The sequence below is a fragment of the Porites lutea genome, chromosome 2, assembly GCF_958299795.1.
Source record: "Porites lutea chromosome 2, jaPorLute2.1, whole genome shotgun sequence".
Classification (NCBI taxonomy): Eukaryota; Metazoa; Cnidaria; class Anthozoa; order Scleractinia; family Poritidae; genus Porites; species Porites lutea.
Window position 1 is genome coordinate 1,222,930 of NC_133202.1, and position 21,776 is coordinate 1,244,705.

Consider the following 21,776-nt stretch of genomic DNA (forward strand, 5'->3'; position numbering starts at 1 on the left):
GGGGGGGGGGGGTAAGGGAAATCTCACGGGCCTGCCGTAATTAGTTTAAGAAATGGTAGAAGGGGAAAACTGAAGTAAATAATTTGAAATAAAACCTATTATTGAATTAACAAACCCATTTCCTACGTTACGCATGCTCAGTAGCGCTTTTCAAGAGAATGTAACATGATTGTAATAAGTTGTTTCTATTTATGTTGCACGGTAATCACTGTCGTAAAGGGTAAATGTTTACGTCAGGGGCACCCAACGACCATTTTTTTGCCTTGGATGGCAAATTTCCGGGGGTGGGAACTCATACATACATACATGCTTTTTATTTGGAGTCTTATACAAGAAATAGTATATCAACCATTTCCAAATAACTAAAATTGCAAACAACAAAAATTCCTAACCATATATGGCTAAGACTCTTGAGCTGTCAAATACCCTGGGGTGGGGATGACAAAAGAGGGCAAATACCCCCGCCCTCCGTCAACACTGCAACATTTTTCACTGATCGCACTATCGAGTAATGTCATTTTAAACATTTAATGTGCGATTTTTTTTCAATTAACGTCTTCCTTTGTAATAGTGCTATTCTACACCAGTTTATGGTTTTAGTATTGTTATGAAATTATTGACATTAAAATTAATAGTGCGCTGTAAAGTTAACTGTTATGAATAGTTTTATGAAAGGATGTTCTTCAAATAATATCAACAGAAATTTGATTCAACAACCCAAAAAAACGTTGATTCACATCGATAGCTCCCGATTTCGTTATGTAATTCTGGCTTGATAAGCAAGAAATGCATGCATAAAATCGAGAATATGTCTTTACAAACCTCTTCAACTTTTTCCTGTCCTTGACAGATGAGCCAATCTGCTTGTTTTTTCAGTAAAATCCTCTGTGTAATATATTCTGATAGGAAACCGGGGTTGACCAGCGCAAAATTTGCAAATGCCCCCTGAGTAGCCCGGGGGGGCAGGGGGGGGGGGAGCTGGGCTCAGCTGGAATTGACCGATGCATAATTAAATACTGAAGCCCTTATATAAATTTCGAAAAGACTCAAGTTCTGGCCGAGGATGACAGAACAGATGCAAATTTTATAGCGATATGTCTTTCATCGAGTCTTTCATCACACTAGCGTAGTTAATACTTGACGTGACACGTTAGATTTTAACTTAATTTATTTACGACAATCCAAAGTCTGCGAAGTTCCCGGCGAACGGAGGAAGTAATCAAAAGAACAAACCTTAAAGCGAAAGGAGAGAGGAAGGTTGAAGGTTATTTTGACACGAGAGGTTTGTTTAATTTGTTGCATTGGTGGTCTTGCTAAGTTTACATCTTGACATATGTTTTATGGCCTCTAACCCTGGTTTCGAGAACGCGTGCTCGGTTGGTTTATGTTCATCATTTAGTTTCACAGTAAGGTTTTTAGTCAAGATCTATCAGATTTGTTGCTTTTTAAAGCAATTTATAACTCAACTTCATGATGCTTTTCGCTTTTGCTGTGCTTCTAAACTGCAGATGTTTGGTAAGTCACGTTAATTATTCTGACAAGGACAGCAACTTGGCTGTTTACTTTTTAAAAATATATTTCTCCATCCCTCAGTAATTCCTGTCACGTTCAAACTAAGATGAACAAGATTTTTGTGGTTTAGCTAAGATATGAAATAGTGAAATAGCGTGATCTGAGATTGGCAGAAGGAACTTGCATGACTATCAGAGGTCGATCCGTTCTCAAACTGTACTAACCGCGCTAGCCTGCGTAGCAAGCATTTCCAATCGAGTTATTGCGCGAAAGTTAGAGCGGAGTAGCAAGGTCCACGGGTTTCAAAGGCTTCAGCGCTTTGTCGCGTGCCGAAGGTGATTTTCCATGACTTGAGGAAGAAAGCCAATCTTTAATCCTCTTTCAACCACTAATTTTATAAGATTATGTCTCTTAACTCGAGTGCGTGTGTGGACTGTTTACGACCCTAATAGATCAATGCTAGGATTGATGTTAGCCAATGCTTTAGACCTTGTTTACACTTGTCTAGATCAATTTTTTAACGGACGAATTTTTCACCGGTGCAACTCGTTCACACGGAACTGTGCAAATTCCGTCCCAGATTGCAGTATTCTTTGCCGTTCAAAAGCGGGTCCCGCGCGTGTAATTGAAAGGTGGATTTTTTCAAGTTTTTGTTCGTTCAAAGATTTGCCCGGACCAGTGTATATGAGGTCTTGGAAAGAACTATATATGGAGCGCAAAAAAATATTTTTTGTAATATATCTCCGGATTACACCCACATAAAGTGTTAAGGTTAAGTGCATAAAATCTAGCCTGTGTCAAGAGAGATCTTCCCTTTGGAGAGAGGGCATCGGGATGGGGTGCCTGTGTACAGGCTACATAAAATAGATATTGTGGTGATTGAGAGTATATTCGTGATAGTATTCCACAGAGCATTTTAGTGTTTGGGCTACGCATTCTAAACCAACAGCACCAAAAGCACTTGACCACAAGATAAAAACACTTATCTAACACTTTTCTGAACGGCGCAATTATTCAAAAACCGCTTTTTAAACAAAATATTACACGAGGGGGTTTTCTTTAAACAATAGTGACTTGTGTGGTGGAAACGGAAGAGCGATATTAAAGCGGAAACGCAATTTTTATTTGTTGGCTTTAGACAACAATGAAAATGCTCCCATTTATTTTGTCGATGACTGAGCTTTTTAAAGAAATCAACTGTTAAGCGGTATTAATCTTTGATTAAGTTCTCTTAATTTCTCTCGTTTGACCTCTTGCAAATTGAATTCAAGTCAAAAGAATAAGTAATTTATTTATTCCACGTGCAAGTAACCTCCTCTTCGTAGAACACGCACACGAAATATGAGGCCGCGCGAGAGAGAGAACCGCGCGCACGTAGTCGCGGCAGCGTCGCGTTTCAAACTTATCTGAATTTGTATGGGCAGAGAACATTTTAGTTGTTTTTTGTCAAAACCGGAGAAACAGGGAAGGTTTTTCAAATTTCTCCGGATAAGCGTTGATAGGGCCTCACTTTCTGGATTTTTTTTCCAGTGTAGCAAGCTAAGGAATTTTCCTCTTTCTACAACCAAGGAATTAATCGCTGAACAAGCCCAATTTTTCTCGCGTAGATTCCCGCACAACGACCCTCAATAAAAATAGTTTTGAATATTTTACCGATTAAAATAATTGCAAATCTCTATAAATTTTAATTAATTTTGCACATTTATTGTTTCGCGTGTTGTGCACAGTTCGTCCAAGTGTCAGGATCCAGCTGGATCCCACAGTTCCTCATGGTGTAGAATTAGTATTATTTCTTAAAAAAAAGATTGACGTCCTGTCTTTTTTATTTTCCTTTATCGGAATTTATTGCATTCTGTAACTTTTCTAAATGAACGCGGCTTGTTTGATACCGTATAGGTTTTCATGTGGACTTGAAAATCTATCCGGGAAAGTAGGAACACCTGTTCACGGCACTTAGCTGCGTCACAGTGACAAAGGAAGCGGATCAATTGAGTTTCTGGATAACTTTTGCCCAAAGTGCGAAGTAAGTGTTATTAGGGAGCTTAAGCAACAACGACAGCGACGGCTGAGAAAACGTCACTTAAAAGGTGAATTCACGCTACTTCAAACTTTGCCGCGCTTATTCCAACTCGTTCAGTTCGTCAAATGCTGGCGTATTTTTCTCGTGTTGAATTTTGAAAGACTGTATCAAAGTTCAGGAAAAGAAAAAGAAAGTCTTTGTCTTGTGTTCACGTCCTCGACAAAACCTGAAATTAGACACTTTCACGTTGTAGTCGTGCAGCGACGGTAAAAAGCGCGATGCACGTGCAAAGTTGTTGTTTTGCCAATCTAAAGCTATTGCTTTTTTGCCGTTCTCGTCGCCGTCGTCGTTGTGTAAACTTTCTGATGTTGACTTAAGGGAGGGGTAGGTGGTCAGTTACCCAGAAATCCGCTTTTACTATACGGTATGTGACGATTCACTTAACAGATGTAGTATAGACCTGGCCGAACTAAGGCATATCTGACGTCCTCGGCGGCTTAATTTCTTTACAGCAATTTCTCAATGTAGTTTATTGCATTTGAACCAAATTATGTGCTGTTTTTGTTCCTCATTAACCTTTTTGTTAACATGTTATCTGGCTTGAGCGTAGCCTCGTCTTTCCAAGGATTCTCTTGCTCTGCAATTTTTGTTTTAGTTTTTCTTTGTTAAAACATGATACCAGCAGAATAAAAGGTGTAAGTTACTTCGTTGCTTTTGTTTGCCAAAATGATATTTTCAAAGACCAATTTCAAGTTATTTTACGCTAGAGCAGGTGTTATATGTTGTGCCCAGCGATACACTTCAGGAGGTCGTTATAGAAATGTCCCTCCGCGATTATTATTCTTTGAAAAAAGATCACACGAAGATACATTCAAAGCCGGAGAAAAGTCTTAATACAATGCTTGGAAGGCATGATAATGTGGACTACATTATCTTTTGTTTTATTTAAGGTGTTTTGATTCGATGTGATAAAAAGTGGAAATATTCCCTTTATACGTCATGTTGAACTTTTTGTAAATTTCAATGACGCCGTTTTTGTGCCAAATTGAAGCTCTGGAAGGTCTATTAAGTTAATAGGCATTTTAAGGGACGAAAAAACAAACATTCAAAAAAGTAAAGGAGAATTAATTTATTCGTCTGCGATTTCAGAAGAGCTCCGAAATGTTGCAAGTTGCATAATCGAAAATCTATTGGCCTTTAGTTGTTTTTACCATACTATACAGACAGACAAACAATATCCCTCTACATAAGCTGCAACTAAGAACTCGTTTTTAATGTTAGTCGTAGTTTTTCTTTCCTATCTAGTTCAAGGCAAATTTATGTCCATTATGTATCTTGTTACACCGAACGAAGAAGAATAACTAAAATTTAAATCCTGGTCGATATTTTATGTGTCTGAACTATACGCTGTGCGAATTTCGTTTTGTATAAGGGTCTTGACCACTGAGAAACGCACGCGTTGAATTTATTATGAACGCAGAGGGTTGAAAACAATGATATGCGCCTTGCTAATTAAAACTTTGCACTTCTTTCCGAACGACGCAAACAATTTTTTTTCCTGTTTTTGTTTGGGATTTCTTCCAGTCTTCTTCGCCAGTCCAGACTTATGTAAGTAGGGATTACTTTTATATTTGGCGATATTATAAGTAAGTAGGGTAGCGGAGCTCCAAAAGGCAGCAAGGTAAATCATGTGCGTAGTCTTGACTAAAGACCTGCGAAATTTTTCTCTGTGTGCTAATTGTTGGATTCGTAAAATTTTCAGAATTACAGTTGGAATACTGAAATGGGGCTAGAGTAACCGTGAATTATTAGAAGGTCTAAATTAGCTTTGGAATATTCTCAGTTATTCGATCGTTATCGATTTCGTAAATTATTTTGCCCACCCTAAAAACCTAAATACTAAAAGAGATTTACGCACGAGTACAACGCCGGTAATCCATTGTTCTGTCATCATTGTTTTGTTTTTATACGAAGCGACACCGCCGCAAAGATAATGAATGTTATCAGTTTTGGTTGAAAAATATGGAATATCTTTTATACTGGGCTGTTATTAAAGAAAGTAACGGCACTTCTCTCGTGTCCTGGATTCTTTCACTTTCAAACACTTGAATTTTGAGGTAATTCTTTACTTTAGACGATTCTTTTGCGAGATCAAAACCTAAATTTTGCTGGTCAAAGATTGAAACGGAGAGATGTACTTGGGAGCTAATTATTCCAGCGGGTTATAGAGTGATTGGCTGTTCAAGTTCGACGAATAAATAAGGATCTGGAAAGTGAAACTGCCGTAAAACAGACTGAGTACTAAGTAACACTTGCATCATTTTAGAACATTTTATAATCAACCGACCACTTTTACTGTATATTAAATGGTTTTTATTTATGTAAACATTTTCTGTACTGTTCTATGTTAAGTAAAACAAGTGTATGTAACGGAAATATTTTAAGTGTATAGGATCCTACAGACGCGTCTAGAGTTGAATAGGTCACTGGCTTTGGACGACCATCAGCGAATATTAAAGGAAGGAAGAAAGCGAACCAACTTCCATGAGCAAATTAGTTTGACGCTTTTAAAAAGAATCAGTTAGGGGGAAGCGGTAGGGCACTGGGCACTTGTCCAGCAGAGGCCCTTGTCATGCGAAGGATTTGTTTGTAATAAACTTGAGTAGTACTTCGGTGGGGGCATTAAAACAGGAAAACTGGTGGTTTAATTGCTTTTCTTGATAAAACTAAATGAGTACCCTCAGCGAAATTTTTGTTCTCGACTTTTATGAGGAAAGCTCATCCAATGCAACTGGCCTGAAGTACAACCACAAATAGTTTCAGTGCTTTTATTAGCGAAAAAGAATAACTTTTAATCAAACTTTTTTTTTCATTTTTGATATTGCAGTACGTTGTAAAACATTTCTTAAGTATCCCAGCTAGCTTTGAAACATAAAACGCAAAAGCTTGTCAAGAGCTGTATCTTTTCATTTTATTTTTTTTCAACGATGTCTTGAATTTTTGCCACAGTTGCATCTGTCATAATATCTTAAAAGTATGCAGGATACGTGACACAAACACCGAGCCAAATAAAAGTCTTCTTTTATTTACTCAAAGGAGCCGTGGCGCTGATTAAGTTTTACGACTTTTTGTTAAAAAACGGTGTTTATTCGGAGGCGGAATTTATATGAAACTTCTTTTTTTTTCGCATAACACAGTAGTACACATTTTTTCCTTCTTTTGTTTAGTTTTGTCCGAAAAAGATGACATAATCAGGGGAAAAACGGAGTAAGAATTAGTTTACGTTATTAGCATTTTAGCATTAACCAAGGTCATAAGGCATTTTCGAGAATAATTTGAGTAGAATGACGGAAAGCAGTCAGTAGATATGGTTCATGTGAAAAAAAGCTGAAAACGGAACACAAAATAAGGTATTAAATCATAATTTAAGAAAAACGCTCTTTGTACTACAGGCTATGTTCACATGGAACAGGATAGCCTTTTCGCCGGAACATAGTTATTAGAGGAGACTGGTTATGAAAAGCGGCAAACATCAATGATAAATACAACAGCGCTGCAGTTTATGTTGGAAGCACCCTGAAAGTGCAGAATCCTTTGTTTTCTGTTTGAAAATTGTTACGGAATAAATTAATGCAACGTTTTTATTGGTCAATACAATCAAAATGATAGGAATTCTTTTGAACGTTGTGCACTTTCAGGTCCACAAAAACATATAACAAAGGAGTCTGACGGGTTTCATAACCATTCCACTCAATTAACTATGGCCGGAACGAAAACCACACCTGATAGCTAAACGGCTTCTGTTCACACGAGAACAGTGACTCGGCGCGATATTTGTTACGGAGCTAAGCTGCGCCTCACCGATCTCTAAAAGTGGACAGTCACATATCAGATAGGGGTAAATACATTACCGGATAGCCTCTCGTGTCGGCAGGAAATATCAGTGAGTTACATTAGAGATTAATTACATTTTCAATCCATTATGAATATATATTTGTTATTTAGGGTTTTCTCCACGCTGCCTTGGCGTATTTCTAAAAGGCCCAACAAAAGACTGATTTTTTTTTTTCAGGTACCAAGCAGAAAAGGCGAGTTTAATTAATTTATGGCAGGGAGAATCAGCCGGCATTTTACGAGCATAATTTAGCCTAGCCTGATTCTTGCCAGAGTAAAAATGAACCTTTTATCACGGCCTTCGGCTCGCGGATATGTGACTTATTTTCTCGGAGGATGTTATCCTCGATCGATCGATCTGCATTATTCTTTATATCATACTCAGCCTCTTTATACTGTCGTTTACTACTTCACAATTACTCGTGTTATGAAGGTGGCCCATGAATAGCTCATCGGCATTTAATGTATCGCGGCAACAAAACAACTAGCAGGCACCTCGCACAGCTGTAACAAGGCATCACAAGATTGGTTGGGAAAACTTTTAACGAATAAAGACTAGCCTCAAAACAAAAGAGCTAGTCAGCGGTTAATGAAATAAGAGGTGCGAGGCTACTATCAAATGTTAAACCCGCGGGTGATGCATGCAGTTAGTTTTCAAATAATATTACCAACAAATAGTAAAATCTTTTGGAATTCTCTTTCGTGCTTGTGGTCAGTCTGGCGCGCGTAGTAAGTTAATGCAGAACGTAGAAAGGGAATGAGCACGGGGAACGGGAAATGCAAAATGGAAACAAAGCATAGAACGGGTAATGAAGGTCCTTGTAGGGCTTAGGGTTTTAGTTGGGTTTTGTAGACATTTTTTTAAAAATTCTTATTCCCCGCTCTTGTTTCCCATTCACCGTTGGACTGTTAAACAGCCCGCCTCAGGGGGGTGAAGGGTGGGGGGGGGGGGGGGAGAGGTTCTCGGTGTTGCGCGGAAACTATTTGGTTCGCTTTTTTTTCTTTTCCCTTTTTGGTGTGGGTATCGCTTTCCTGTAGGTGAATGCAGTGCAAGCATTTTTGGGTAGTACTATTAGAATCAACTGGCTCACTATAATGGTTTATGCTAATTAATAAGAGATATTTCAAATGAGATCCAGGCAGATGAAATACGCAAAGTGTTCAATGTATTATACACGTACTCCGGCATTATAAGCGTGTGCATCATATTTTGAGTGACACCACAAACGGAAGTTATATCACAAGTAAGTACTAAAAGGAACTTGAGGTTAGCAGTGAATAAACAGTTTAGAATGGTAGAATACAGAAACGGCTATATACGGCGTAGTACAAACTTGCGGTCGAAATATTGGGCGGGAGTCTAAACTATCTAAGGTTTTCTTTTAGTACTGAATAGCTAGCTTAGTTTATACGTAGAATAATCTGTTTATGAACCTTTTTACTCTTCTGTTTATTTTTTTGTGGAAATGGGTGATTGTTTCTCCAAGACTGAAGACTTGATCGTGATCATAACAGACATTATATATACAAAGCACAATACTTTTTAGTATGTAAAACAATTATCTTCACTGTGAAAATTAAATTTCTACTAATGTCTACAATTGTTCGAGATATTCATGAATTGGATAAGAAGCACGCGGTTTAAAAGCTTTTATCGACGGAATGTTTATTTAAATTTCGATAGTTATAAAATATGCACTTCGAGTGGTGTAATTATGTTGCTCGGATACAAAGGCTAGAATGGGGCTGAAATTAGGCGGTCGTTCATTTACGTGTAGTGACGTTTCTGCTCAAATTAAAGACCATGCATTTCATGAGAAAGTTCGGGTATGCATATTCCTTTTTCGCGTACAGTTAGTTAGTTTTGACTTCACATAAGATACACCTAAAGCTTCAGGGATCACCGTGCATTTGCAAGGAAAACAAGAACGTTTAATAACGGTAGTGTTCTTCAAACACAATCGAGTACCTTCCACGACTACCCCAAATGCGAATATATCATAGTTGTTACAGGGGGTCTCTTTCGAGAAGAAGTTGGAACAGTCCATCTACTTCTAAAGAGAATACACTATAAGCAATTTCCAAGTTACATACATAGAGTGCATGAAGTTCCATATTGTCACTAAAAGTTCTTCGCATACTCTAAGAAGCGTAGTATATCAATGTTGTGGTTCAATTTTATCCTAGGTTTAAATTTTCTTTTCTTTTGCTTTTGGGTATGGTAATGTATGATAATGAGTTTGAAACATAAGAAACTAAAATTTAAACCAGTGATAAAATTGAACCACAATATACACACCAAACATGGAGAAACTGTGCGTCAAGTAATCGCTTAAATCGACTTCTAAAGAGAATGCACTGCAAGCAATTTCTAAGTTACCTACGATAAGTGTAGTTCCATTATGTTAATAAAAAATATTCCCATACTCTGAGAAGCGTAGTGTCTGCAGGAAACATAGAGGGGCTAAAAACAATGGAAAATTCTAAAACCGTAACCCTAAAAAGTGGCCGTGGTTGCTTACGAGGGTTTCCAACTGTAGTGATTTGACCGGGAAAATTTTGGTGTTTTAGATAGGTGGTCGCATGGGAGGTCGTCGCATATTAGCACATTATCAGTGATCGTTATATTTACTAGACCCTTCATTTTTCGTTCATTTCGAAGGTAACTACTACACTCCCTCATTTTCCCTTGTTACGGTACTTATTACTGAAGTATGACTTGATTTTAAGGCCTCAAACTGAATCCAAAAGTTTGATGATGATCTCACGTTTTGTTCTGTAGGATGACCGCAAATTACCGGCACTAAAAAATAAGGTTGATCCAGGACAGGTCCAAAGTCGCACATACGAATTTCTAGAAATTGCATAGGTGTTGTTATCTCAAACATGATACATATTTTGATTTGTTTTGCTTTATTTTATTTTTTGGAGGAACGTGTAGTCTCTGCAATCAGTTAAAGACTTTTTTCTTATCCGTTAATTTAATTTGCAAAATTTTTAGTCTTTAAAAAGTTCAACTCTTGAGGTGATTAGAGTAATTGAATGTCTGAGAATTTGCCCACAGTTTGCACCGACCGAGTACAATTTATTCAATTGTCTTATGTTCGACATTGATTCTTAAAAAATAATTCACTCTTTGAGGTGGTATTGTAAATATTTTGCCCATCCTTTAAAATATGAAACTTTCCCGCTTTCCATGTCTTAACCTTATGTTTTGTTTAAACGTTTGAGGAAGGCGTGATACTCTCTTGTTCGAGAGACTTATAATTTTGAAATCAATGTCATGGTGGAAAGGTCTAATTGTCTTTTAATTTATTGTACTTTTGAGATTTAGGTTAGTGATCGGTAAGGTTTTAAAAATAGAGACTCAATTGCTCTTTATGGCATGTTAAAAAACATGAATTAAAAAAGTGGGTTTTTGAATGCGCGTCAAACCCTTTTGTGTGAGGTCTTCATCTTCTACTTTTAACGAAATTATATCGAAATTGAACAGAATAGTCGGAAGATAACTGTCAATTAGCAAGTGAATTGCATGAAGTCTTTGATGGAACGCTTGGTTGTGGAGGAGGCCGTTTGGGGTAACTTTATAATGCAATCGAAGTAAGAAAGAAACTTAAAGCGAAGGCGCCATGCAGACATTTTTCATTTTGTGGGCTCATTAGTCGTGAAAAATGCCGCAAACATTTTAAACCACTAGGAAACTTCCCACTAAGTTTAATAGCAAAGCATTGACGAGATTTTCCTTAATACTCCATTAAAATTATATGTTTTCGTCATGCGTCATAGAGCTTACATGTTTCCTACTGGTCAAATATTTCAAAATATGGGCTTACCCAGATAAAAACTTTATTTCTCGTGCGTGTACTCAAAACACCTGTCTTCGACCGTTAATAATCTAAATTTACGAACACCTTAATCAAAATAAACTAACATCTAGGGTGAAGATAATGGCGTATGTCTTGACCAATCGTAGGCTGCGTTTTAACTGTCTTTTCTCATGAGAAACCGAATGCGAGGGCTGTGATTGCACGCGTTCACCTTTGACCAATCTAACTCTACTAAGGAGGAGAGTAAATATTCATGGCGTAAGGACGACAACGCTTGTTATGACACGGCTGGGTGTTGTGCGTCCATTTTAAAAAAAAGACCTTTAATACAGACGTTTCAATTGTCGGAGGGTTTTTTTAAGCGCACAATTCATGTTCTTGTTTTCCTAGAAAAAACTTATGGAACTCGACGAGAAGAAAGTGGTGTTGAACGGCGACGTGGACGGCGAAGTATCGCCTGAAGAGCCGGACGACAATTACAAAGTGGATGTAGAAATCAATACAGAAGAGCGAGAAAAATGGGGAAAGAAGGTGGAGTTTTTCCTGGCTTGCATTGGATACGCAGTGGGGCTTGGTAACGTTTGGCGCTTTCCATACTTATGTTATGAAAATGGTGGTGGCGCGTTCCTCATTCCCTACGTGTGTATGCTGCTTCTTTGTGGAATGCCATTGTTCTTCATGGAGCTTGCCCTCGGACAGTTTGTCAGTTTAGGCCCCGTCACATCTTGGGCCGCCATATGCCCCCTGGCTAAAGGTATGAAAAAATGTCTTTTTTAAGCAAACTATTTCCGCGGTAAAAGAACTTCCAGCACATGAATTTGCATACATTACGTTACTCGCTTACTCGCTAAATCATCAATTGTGGAATCTCACTGTTATTTGTATTGTTTTACAATGATTAGGTCTAAAAGTTCTAACATTTTAGCGCGTTTAGTTTTTTCTTGCTTTACCGGTTTTTTCCACTTGAGAAAGCTTCTTTCAGTCGTGGTAAACAATGAGTTAAAATTCTGATAATTTATAAATTATGTTGCAAAGTTCAAGAACTAATTGTTCTGTAACTAGTTTAAGAAGGATATTTTTTCTGTCTAAAACGTTAGAAGCCCTACTGATGTCTGTAACGTACGTTTGTAAATACGATGAGTTTTTAAATTTGTGGAAAAGACCAGGTAGGGACGAATGCGTCGTAAACGATGTGTAGTCATACATAAATTAATTTTTAAAATGGAATACTGTTACAGTTTTGCTCGCAAAAAGCATGTAATATTCATATCAATTTACACATTGTCAGTTATTTTTTCTTTTCAAACAACTAAAAATTTATTTCTTTCGCAACACGAACCAAATTAGCTCTCGGTCGTGATACCGCTTCCTGAAGTCCAATTATTTCATATTTACGTATAATGAAATGCAATTTTTTTTTTCAGACACTCCTGTGTTTTTATTTTTTTCTCCCCTTGATTTAAGCAAAGATTAAGCTTAGGTAATACCGTATATCCCAGTTGTTCGCTATCGGAATCATGATGTTCCTCTCAATTTTTAATCTATGTTTATATATCTAGTCTTTTTGTCGACCAAGATCAGTGGTGAATTTTGTCAGAATTGGCGTGTTTTCAATTGACCCTTGAACAAAAATAAATGAAGCAAGCTTTTGCGTAGAGAAAGGATAATCTGATTTTTATCGCTTCGCGGGGAGTGCCATATTGGGGCATCTGGTTAGAACAAAGGAGTAAAATGAAAATAATATTTAGACTCTTTAGTTATTACATATTCGGCGGGAAATGTTTTACAAATTGCAAGGAACGCCCAGATGTGCCTTGACCTAGCCGCAAACACCACAAAGCAATATTATGCAGTCTAGACCAAAAAATTCTGCTAAGTTTGGAAATTTTATGGAGTTTTCTGACATATGCGTGTGACATTTTTTTTTCTTTAAACTAGAGAGACTAATATCATTTTTTAATAAAAACATTTGTCGCATTATCTCACTTTCCTCGGCTATTCTGCTCTCAATTTACTCTGAAAGTATGTCGAGTATGCATGTGTATGAAATCTCAAACTGTACGTAAAATATTTTCTATGGTTTTTTCGTATTTTTTCCAACAGAATGGTTGAATGGTTGTAATCAGCAAAGGAACTGTTATTGTAACCTTCAGCCGGTTTTGTATCGTCGGATGTTTAAAAGAATAGTCGAGTTTCATATGAACCGGCTAAGAAAATGTTCGAAATGATTATCATACACAAGACGGAAGTCATATATATTTTTTCAAATTTCAAATCTTTAAATTTAACAATTTTCTGTTCTCTTGTTTTGCTTTTTTTTTTTCGTAAAACATTTCTGCGTTATTGGTTTTATTTCGGACGTTACGTGCGTGTGTGTTGATTGACGATATTTAGCAATATGTTAAATTCAAGGCGTTTATGGCAAACACCATTGGTTGAATACTGTAATTCAATTCAGTTTAAGCATTTTGGATTTTCCAAATATATCGACACAATTGTGTCATTCAATTATTTGGCAATTATTTCCACAAGTGCGGTTTTGAATTGTAACAAATTGCACTTTGAATTGTTCAAAACAGCCCTAACGTATCAATCTTCAAGAAAAGTCAATAACACAAAAGTAAAAATGCCCAGAAATTTTTCTTTTTTTCCTTCGGGAATTTACAAGTTATTTCCTTACTTAATTTTCAAATTTAATCCTTGCACTTTTGACGCTCATTTTTCAACCTTAAGGAATAATATCACCCCGCTATTCGAATTTAATGCTCGAGGGTTGAATGTTGTTGACGAACAATTTCTTGTAGTCACATGTCATGGCTGACAATTGTATTAAATTCTAAAAATCGAACATTCAGCGTCATCCCTATTCGCTTCTGTATTGCCAGTATTCTTGGTTTGCAACCACGTGACAAGGCGGCCATGTTGGGGGTCAAAGCAAAGAATTTTTCTCGGAGAATTCATAAGAAAATAGCGTTTAGTTCCCAGAGGAGAGAAATGCTTTTGTTCTCGACCATTAACATGCCACCGTGACGTCACGTGCAAACCAGCAATATGGAGTAAAGGGTGGCAATGTATTGTTTGAATGTTGTTCATACATCGTTTTTATTTCCATAAATCGAGCTTGGTTTACAGTATATTAAACACCTTGCAACAAAAAGGAAAAAAAAGTCATAAATGGCCAGAAAACTGGAAACGAACAAACAAACAAGCAAAAAGGCGAAGAAAAAGTTTCGCTTAGTTTGAAAGTTAACTCAAATTTGAATGTGTTTATAATAATGCTTGCTTGTCGCTGTTGCATCGCAAGCCGAATACAGCCTCAAATAGTTCGGTTAAGAATAATGCCTGTCTGATTTATTTGCTCGAATGGATCAGCCGCAATAACCATATATTTTCAGGTGTTGGTTTTTCCATGTTGGTCGTTTCGTTCCTTTGCTGTGTTTACTACAACGTTATCATTGGCTGGTGTTTGTACTACATGTTTAAGTCCTTTGCCAAAGTCGTCCCATGGTCGAGTTGCAGTAACTGGTGGAACACTCCTAACTGCTCGCTCTTTAAGAAATCGTCGGCTCCTACGAACAATGGTGACGGTATCGCACCGACCAACACAACTGTATTAGCGAATTTCACATACTGCGTCAATACAACTACTGCACCGACCATTGCTTCTACTGTTACCCCAATTAACTCCACTACAGTCAACGTTACCGCCACACCTCTGATTACGCGCGTCTGCTACAACACCACGGCCAATGTCACCACCAATGGGACCATGGCTCCATCCTCATTGGCCCCTGCTGCGGCGGCATTGGGGGGCAACTCTCCCAGTAAAGAATTCTGGGATCGTTATGTCCTTCAAATAACAGATAGCATGGATGACATGGGTTCTTTGCGGGTTGAGCTGTTGGTAGCTCTGATTGTAGCCTGGGTCCTGGTGTATTTCTGTCTGTGGAAAGGAATCAAGTCCTCGGGAAAAGTCGTATACTTCACCGCTACCTTCCCCTACGTCGTGCTCATCGTTTTACTTATACGTGGGGTCACCCTACCTGGCGCTTCCAAAGGCATCGAGTTCTACTTGAAGCCCGACTGGAAGAAGCTTGGTGATGCGAAGGTGTGGGCTCAAGCTGCCACTCAGATTTTTTATTCTCTTGGAATTGGATTTGGCTCGTTGATAACAATGGGAAGCTTTAACCAGTTCCATAATAATTGTTTAAAGTAAGAATGATAATATTCCCTGGATTATATTTAGTCAAGCTGAACTTAGCTATACTCATCAGCAATTGACGGGCTTTCAATTGGTGCCCTAGACTTTAGCGGGTAAGGGGGTGGGAAATCCAGGCTCACCAGGAAGGTAACTATGGCAGCCCCGAAGCGAGAATCCCCCCAGCACCGGCTGTTAAACTTAACTTAGTCGAGTGAAAAAGAATGGGGAAGTGAGGGTGGGCGCAAGTGTCCTAGGCATTTCCCTAAACAAGCAGTGAATCGCAACACTCGCGAATATGCTAATCGGGTCACCACATGCACTTCATGAACAAATATGGTTGTGACCGCTAGCAGCATAGATTCGAGGTTAGCCTTCTATTCGCGCCTCGTGGCACATAAGGTCTCAAACGTGGTTAGCCTTGCCTTAAATATATTTAGTTTTAAAACTCTTTGAAATTGGACCACTGGTGTCGCATTCTCTTCAAGTCAATTGACCTTAGCCTTCTATTCCCCAGACATATCAACACCATAATAAAAATGTAATAATTATCGTAAAGCATAACCCACCGTTTATGCATCTTAGTATTTTACCATAAAAGTCGGTTTCTTATAGTTGTAGCAATGCAAATGACTTATGTAACTCATATCTTCCGGCTAAGTACTTTTGTCCGTTAGGCTTGAGAAATGATGTACTTTTGGACCCTATCCTCGTTTATTTCGGGGGGGGGGAGGGGGGGAACTCGCCTGCTATATAATATTGGTTGTAACTTTGCAGGTGAATAACTTTTTTTTCTTTTCTTGTTTGTCTAAAGGGATGCCATGATAGTGTCGGTCATAAACTGCAGCACTAGTGTGTTCGCAGGCTTCGTCATCTTCAGTGTGCTCGGCTTCATGGCTCATGTTTCCGGTAAAGAAGTGTCAGAGGTTGCTACTTCCGGTCCAGGCCTCGCCTTTGTTGTATACCCCGAAGGCATCGCTCAGATGCCCATCTCGCCATTCTGGGCCGTTCTGTTCTTTTTCATGTTGCTGACCCTAGGACTGGACACGCAGTTTGCCATGTTTGAAGCCGTGGTCACTGGCCTCGTTGATGAGTATCCGAGGGTGCTAAAAAGACGAAAAGAGATTTTTATCGCGTTTCTTTGCTTCCTTTGCTTCTTGCTGGGAATTCCTATGGTTATGCAGGTTTGGGTTAATTTTTTTCTTCTATCTAAGTTTCAAACAACTTTAAAATAAACTTCGGAGAAGAAAACCTCCATAAACAGCAGTAGTCACGTGGTATGAGTATTTAGTGCCAGTTAAGTGAAGGATGCTAATCTAATTATTTACGTTCTCGAATGCTAGATCCTAGAACCTTTTGATTCTTGCGCATAGTAATAAACAGCTCATCCCACTTTAGGGCAATTGATTGTCGCTCCTGGAGCGACATAAGCCCTTCCAAAATTGGATGGTTCTTGGTTTTATTTAATACTAAAATTCAACTACATGTCATCTATAGACTCAAAGAAGGTATTTTATATGTTGTATCCTGCAGGGCGGAATGTACGTTTTTAACTTGTACAACTATCAGTCAGGTGGAGTGTCTCTGTTATTCTTGGCTTTGTTTGAAGTGCTGACTATAGCTTGGGGGTATGGAGCTAATCGTTTTGCCAAGGACATCGAGACAATGATTGGATACAAGATTTCGCCATGGTGGCCCATCGCGTGGAAGTTTGCTTCCCCCGTTGTTATCCTTGGTATGTACAAAACATAAAATTCTACGTCCAATACAGGGTTGTGCTCCAGCAGAGCCCGATGGCCCTGGCGCCAAACCTTTGCTCATGGGCGACTAGAAAATCTCAGATTTTTCATACAAATCATAATCAAATCATAATGCTGGGCACCTTGGCTTTTACAGAATCAAAGCGTTGGGCTCTCTTCAATTTTCCTAAGAACACAGCCTTGCAATATATACTTGCTGTAAATAATTTTCAAGGGACGTTTGTGACCAAAATCATTTCAGCCACTTCAATTCAAGATCATCGTTGTTAAAGACGCAAGTCAGGCTTGCCGGAATTCGAACCCTGTCCTTGGTAACCAGTTGAACCAGCAAGCCAAATGGGAGCTGGTCATTAACCCTTTAAGCCCCAATATCCACATACAAATTCTCCAAACTGATCTCCAAACATTTCCTCACAAAATGTGTTGAGAGAATTTAATAAAAGATCAAGGCATTTTCTCTCTAGTGATCATTTTATTAATTCTCATAACCTAATCTCTTGACAATGTATGGATATAGTTAGGAGTAAATTGATTTTGGTCACTGTCGGGACATAAAGAGTTAAATTGGTGGGTAATATACCCGGGAGAGAGCAAGATGAAGTTTATGAATTTCAGATATTTGAAACGCGGTATGAAGGAATGAACTGCAGAGAAGGTCATCGCAATAAGGGACGTAACTTATGCAGAACTGATTCATGTATTCGTTCAATTCGTTCAATATTGCTTCAACTCAGTTGAGAAAAAACAACGAAACCAGCTTTCTTTCACTCCTACGCTCTTTTTACCATTTGGGACATAACTGTATACATTCATTGAGGTCAGAGGATAACTTCAAAAATACTTCGATTGGTAGTGGACCCGAACCTGCGTTGTATCATGTGACGCAGGCCAGCGGAATTTCCTTTCCATAACTGACTAATATTGAGTTTGACTTGAATGGCTTGTGTTGTTTGATAAAAGAACGACAAAATCTTTGAATTTTTATATCTTGGTATTTTTTGGTATTGGTATTGTATATTGTACCGTTGCGTGATCGAACGGTCACGTGATATCCAAATTTTCTCCGTTGGACAGATAGGAGCTTCTCTCCTGTCATGCGCGCGGAAGATCCCCTTAAATAGTATCGAGCAGGGGTTAAGTCATAAGGTGCGCGTGCATCCAACCCGGAAATCCCTTTCTGTATATTTTTTGTAATCTAATTTGTATTCCATGGTAATATAAGGCGCACCGAATTCTCCTTTGCTGCTCAGTGATTTTAAGTCACTGTCAGGTTAACGCTTATTCTTTCGACAACATGAATATACCTTTTCTTAGGTTTTCGTCAACCAATAAAAAACCAAGACATTCATCAACCTAAAAATAACTAGAAAACCTGTCAAAGCTGTTAAACCGCCAAAAAAATAGCACATGACCTTTTCTTAATAAGATTCACTCGCATTTTATTTATGAAAAAAGTACAAAAGGCTATCACGTCATCGGCGTAAATTTCCTTCCCAAATTAATGATTGCTGCACAAAAAAGAATAATTCGATGTGCCCTATACTACTATGGAATACACATTAGACTTTAACAAATACGCAGAAAGGGATTGCACGTGGCTAGAGAAAAGTTCCTATCCATCTATCTGAGAAAATTGGGATGTCACTTTACTGTGCGATCACGCATCCGTACAATATGCAATACTAACACCAACGTGAAACCAAACCAAAGTGTCAACCAAACCTGCTCAATGCTATTGTATACTATTTTTCGGTACACCCTGTACTACTACCCATTTTCTTGTTCATCTCCAGGTGTGTTCCTATCCAGTGTCATCCAGTGGGGTGGAGTCGCCTATGGCAAGTATCAGTACCCCAGTTGGGGAGAATTCTGTGGCTGGGTTCTGGCCTTAGCCTCCATGTTGTGGATCCCAGGTGTGGCAATATACAAAGTCTTTACCACTCCCGGTGGCTCTGTTTTTCAACGATTCTGTTTCCTTTTGCGTCCCGACCAAGAAGAAATGAAAGCAATAGAGGTTCGCGAAGGGCTAGCAACACACTCAGAGATGCAAACTCTCTAGAACGAGACTCTTCGTTTCTCGTTATATTAAATGTTTTGTTTGATCCTAGGAATATTATCGCATCCATTTGTTTAATCAATTTAACTCGCAGAGTTTCTGTGACGGATATCGCACACGCGTGCGTCCTTAATCTGACTAGTATAGAAAGCGATTTTTAATCCCTCTGTCTGTAATTAATATTAGTAGTCATAATTTTTAAACTTCTGCTTAAATTGGCAATATTTACAAAAGTATGATTAGTCCGTTAAAAGTTGTTTTTCTGTGGGATAAGAGGAGTTTGAAGATGTGGTAGTTCTTAAGATTAAGATCGTCAATTTGTACCACATACTATGTTGAGTTAGTTTTTCGAGATACCCGGCCCGAAACGATAGAAAGCTCGTGAAAGAAAAAGAATAGGAAAGTAAAGCAAGAAAGGAAACGATGGTTTAATCAAGGAGGGAAAAAAATGCTCTAGACACCCTTTGCCATGCTGAATATTTACTTGATATTTGCTGTTGCCTAATAATATTTATAACCCATTGTACATTTTCCTAGTAGTTAAATGAAATGAACCGACCGTAAGTAAAATGAACACATGCAGAGCATTCATGTGATATTTTCTTTAATTTTTCGTATGAAATTAACTTAAGTTTGAAATTCTTATTTTTAATATTTTTTAAACATTTTAAATTTAAAAACATTCAAATGCTTTCAGTCAAAAGAGGAAAGTTGTACATTTTGTTGACGTGTTAAAAGGCCAAGTCAACAAACGTACTTTTGAAGTTTGTATGATAGTTCAGTAAGAGCTACCTCCTTCCTCATTTTTTTTCCTGAGGAGGGGAGGGGGCTGCTGTTCAAATGGTAGTCATACCTAGTTCTAGATCAATGTATTTGCTCTAAGGGTGCCCTGCCCACCAGGATAAGAGAAATAATACTGAAAAGCGAACAACGGCTGACTTCAACAAATGTTGGGTAGACTGATAGGTGAATTCATAGTAACTTTATAAGAACTGTATTTTCCTAAGCAGATACAAGCAGCCAGCTTAAATACTGCATATTCAGTGTAGAAGATAATAACCTTGTAATTGCTTTTTTAAATTAAGTAAAGTAATTCTCATGTGAATAAATTAACGTTGTAATTATGACATACGACATTTAAGTAATGTTACGTATTTTGGTGTGACAGTGGCTTATAAATTATAATTTAAATACACTGTAACCATAAGTTCTCATATATATCAGCAACTAGTGCGGCGACCACATCAATACACAAATAGCTTTACTACATCTTTTTCCTCAATTCTGAGCTTAAATTTCCCAAGGGTTCTCATCAAGTCTGAAATTTTAAAGTTCGTGATTCCGATAGTTTGTTAAACAAACATGAAATTATTATTATCTGTTCGATTTGCCTTAGTTATGTCTTTTTTTTTTTGTTAAGAAAAAGTGCCAAGTTTAGTAGCTCCTTATATACAGTGGGCTATGGAACATAATAGGAATACTTTCTTCTGTAATCTGCTTCTGTGACAATGCTTATAAAAGAAATAAACATTTCGAAACAATCCAGGAATGTGTGGATCTATGTTCACTGGCACTCGTATGTTAGATAGATTAGTTGAGTCGCATCAATTTATAGGAACCTCCAGGGAATAATATCGATAGCTTTATCAGTAACATGACATACAAGAAAAACACTATTTAGTTCTTTTCGTCATCCCCACTCCTCCACTTACACCCCTTCCCAGCACGAATGGAGCGGGGAAGGGGAGAGTAGAAATTTTTGACTTCATAACTTTTGAGCTTTAATTTCCGTCTTTTTTTAAGCTTTTGATCTTAATATAGTAGGGAGATGTTGCTCAAGTTAAGCATGAGAAAAAAAAAACAAAAACAAAAACGGACAAAGAGTCTCGACGGGTCTTAAAAGGATGACGTCATTAATTTAAATTGCCACCTTGGATCTGCCGCTTTTAGTATCCAACTTGCTGGAAAGAGCCATACGTGTATCAAAATAAGGTGGATATCACATACAATGTTCCTTTGTAACGCGCCTATAATATTAGCATATGGAAAAATCCAATAGTTTTAAAAATCAGTGGTACTTCAGCTTTCGTTTTGCCTGTCTGGTTTATTTCTTTTACGGCATGTTCTTATGGCTACTTAGTGGAGAAATTTTCCCCTCTTAACTCTAAAGAGTAAGACAACGTTAATTTTGTTTATCTCTAAACGCCGACGCATGACGCTAAAATATAATGAATTATTAAAGTACTGTACTCCTCTGCCTCTTAAGGATTGCGAACTTGACAAATATCAACATTTAAAAACCACTAGATGAGGTTCAGCCTGATATGAAGATTTCAATAATTGTTTTATTCTTCATTCAATATTTCCACAGATGCTTACCTCTATATAAAATTCCCTTCTTCAAAACATTTAAACCTTAACATTATGACGACATCCAGCTGTTTTAATTATGAAATCAGCTTATAGTAACAAAAAAAAGTTAAAGACAAAAGCTGCTTGATTTTTTCCG

At 37.9% G+C, this 21,776-nt stretch overlaps 1 protein-coding gene across 1 annotated transcript; it reads left to right on the forward strand.

Moving 5' to 3' along the window:
• Window positions 1-1,036: 1,036 nt before the first annotated feature.
• Window positions 1,037-20,812, forward strand: LOC140927335 (sodium- and chloride-dependent GABA transporter 1-like). The gene is made up of 6 exons (XM_073376966.1): window positions 1,037-1,282; window positions 11,644-12,007; window positions 14,649-15,465; window positions 16,266-16,635; window positions 16,985-17,186; window positions 19,005-20,812. The coding sequence occupies exons 2-6, from the start codon at window positions 11,653-11,655 to the stop codon at window positions 19,268-19,270; spliced, it is 2,010 nt and encodes a 669-aa protein (XP_073233067.1). The 5' UTR covers window positions 1,037-1,282; window positions 11,644-11,652; the 3' UTR covers window positions 19,271-20,812.
• The last annotated feature ends 964 nt before the right edge of the window (window positions 20,813-21,776 follow it).

Excerpts from the sequence above, each read along its gene's own strand:
- LOC140927335 (XM_073376966.1), top strand. The coding sequence starts at position 11,653 with ATGGAACTCGACGAGAAGAAAGTGGTGTTGAACGGCGACGTGGACGGC. Across the intron at positions 12,008-14,648 it reads CATATGCCCCCTGGCTAAAG|GTGTTGGTTTTTCCATGTTG; the intron begins GTATGAAAAAAT and ends ATATATTTTCAG. Across the intron at positions 15,466-16,265 it reads TTCCATAATAATTGTTTAAA|GGATGCCATGATAGTGTCGG; the intron begins GTAAGAATGATA and ends GTTTGTCTAAAG.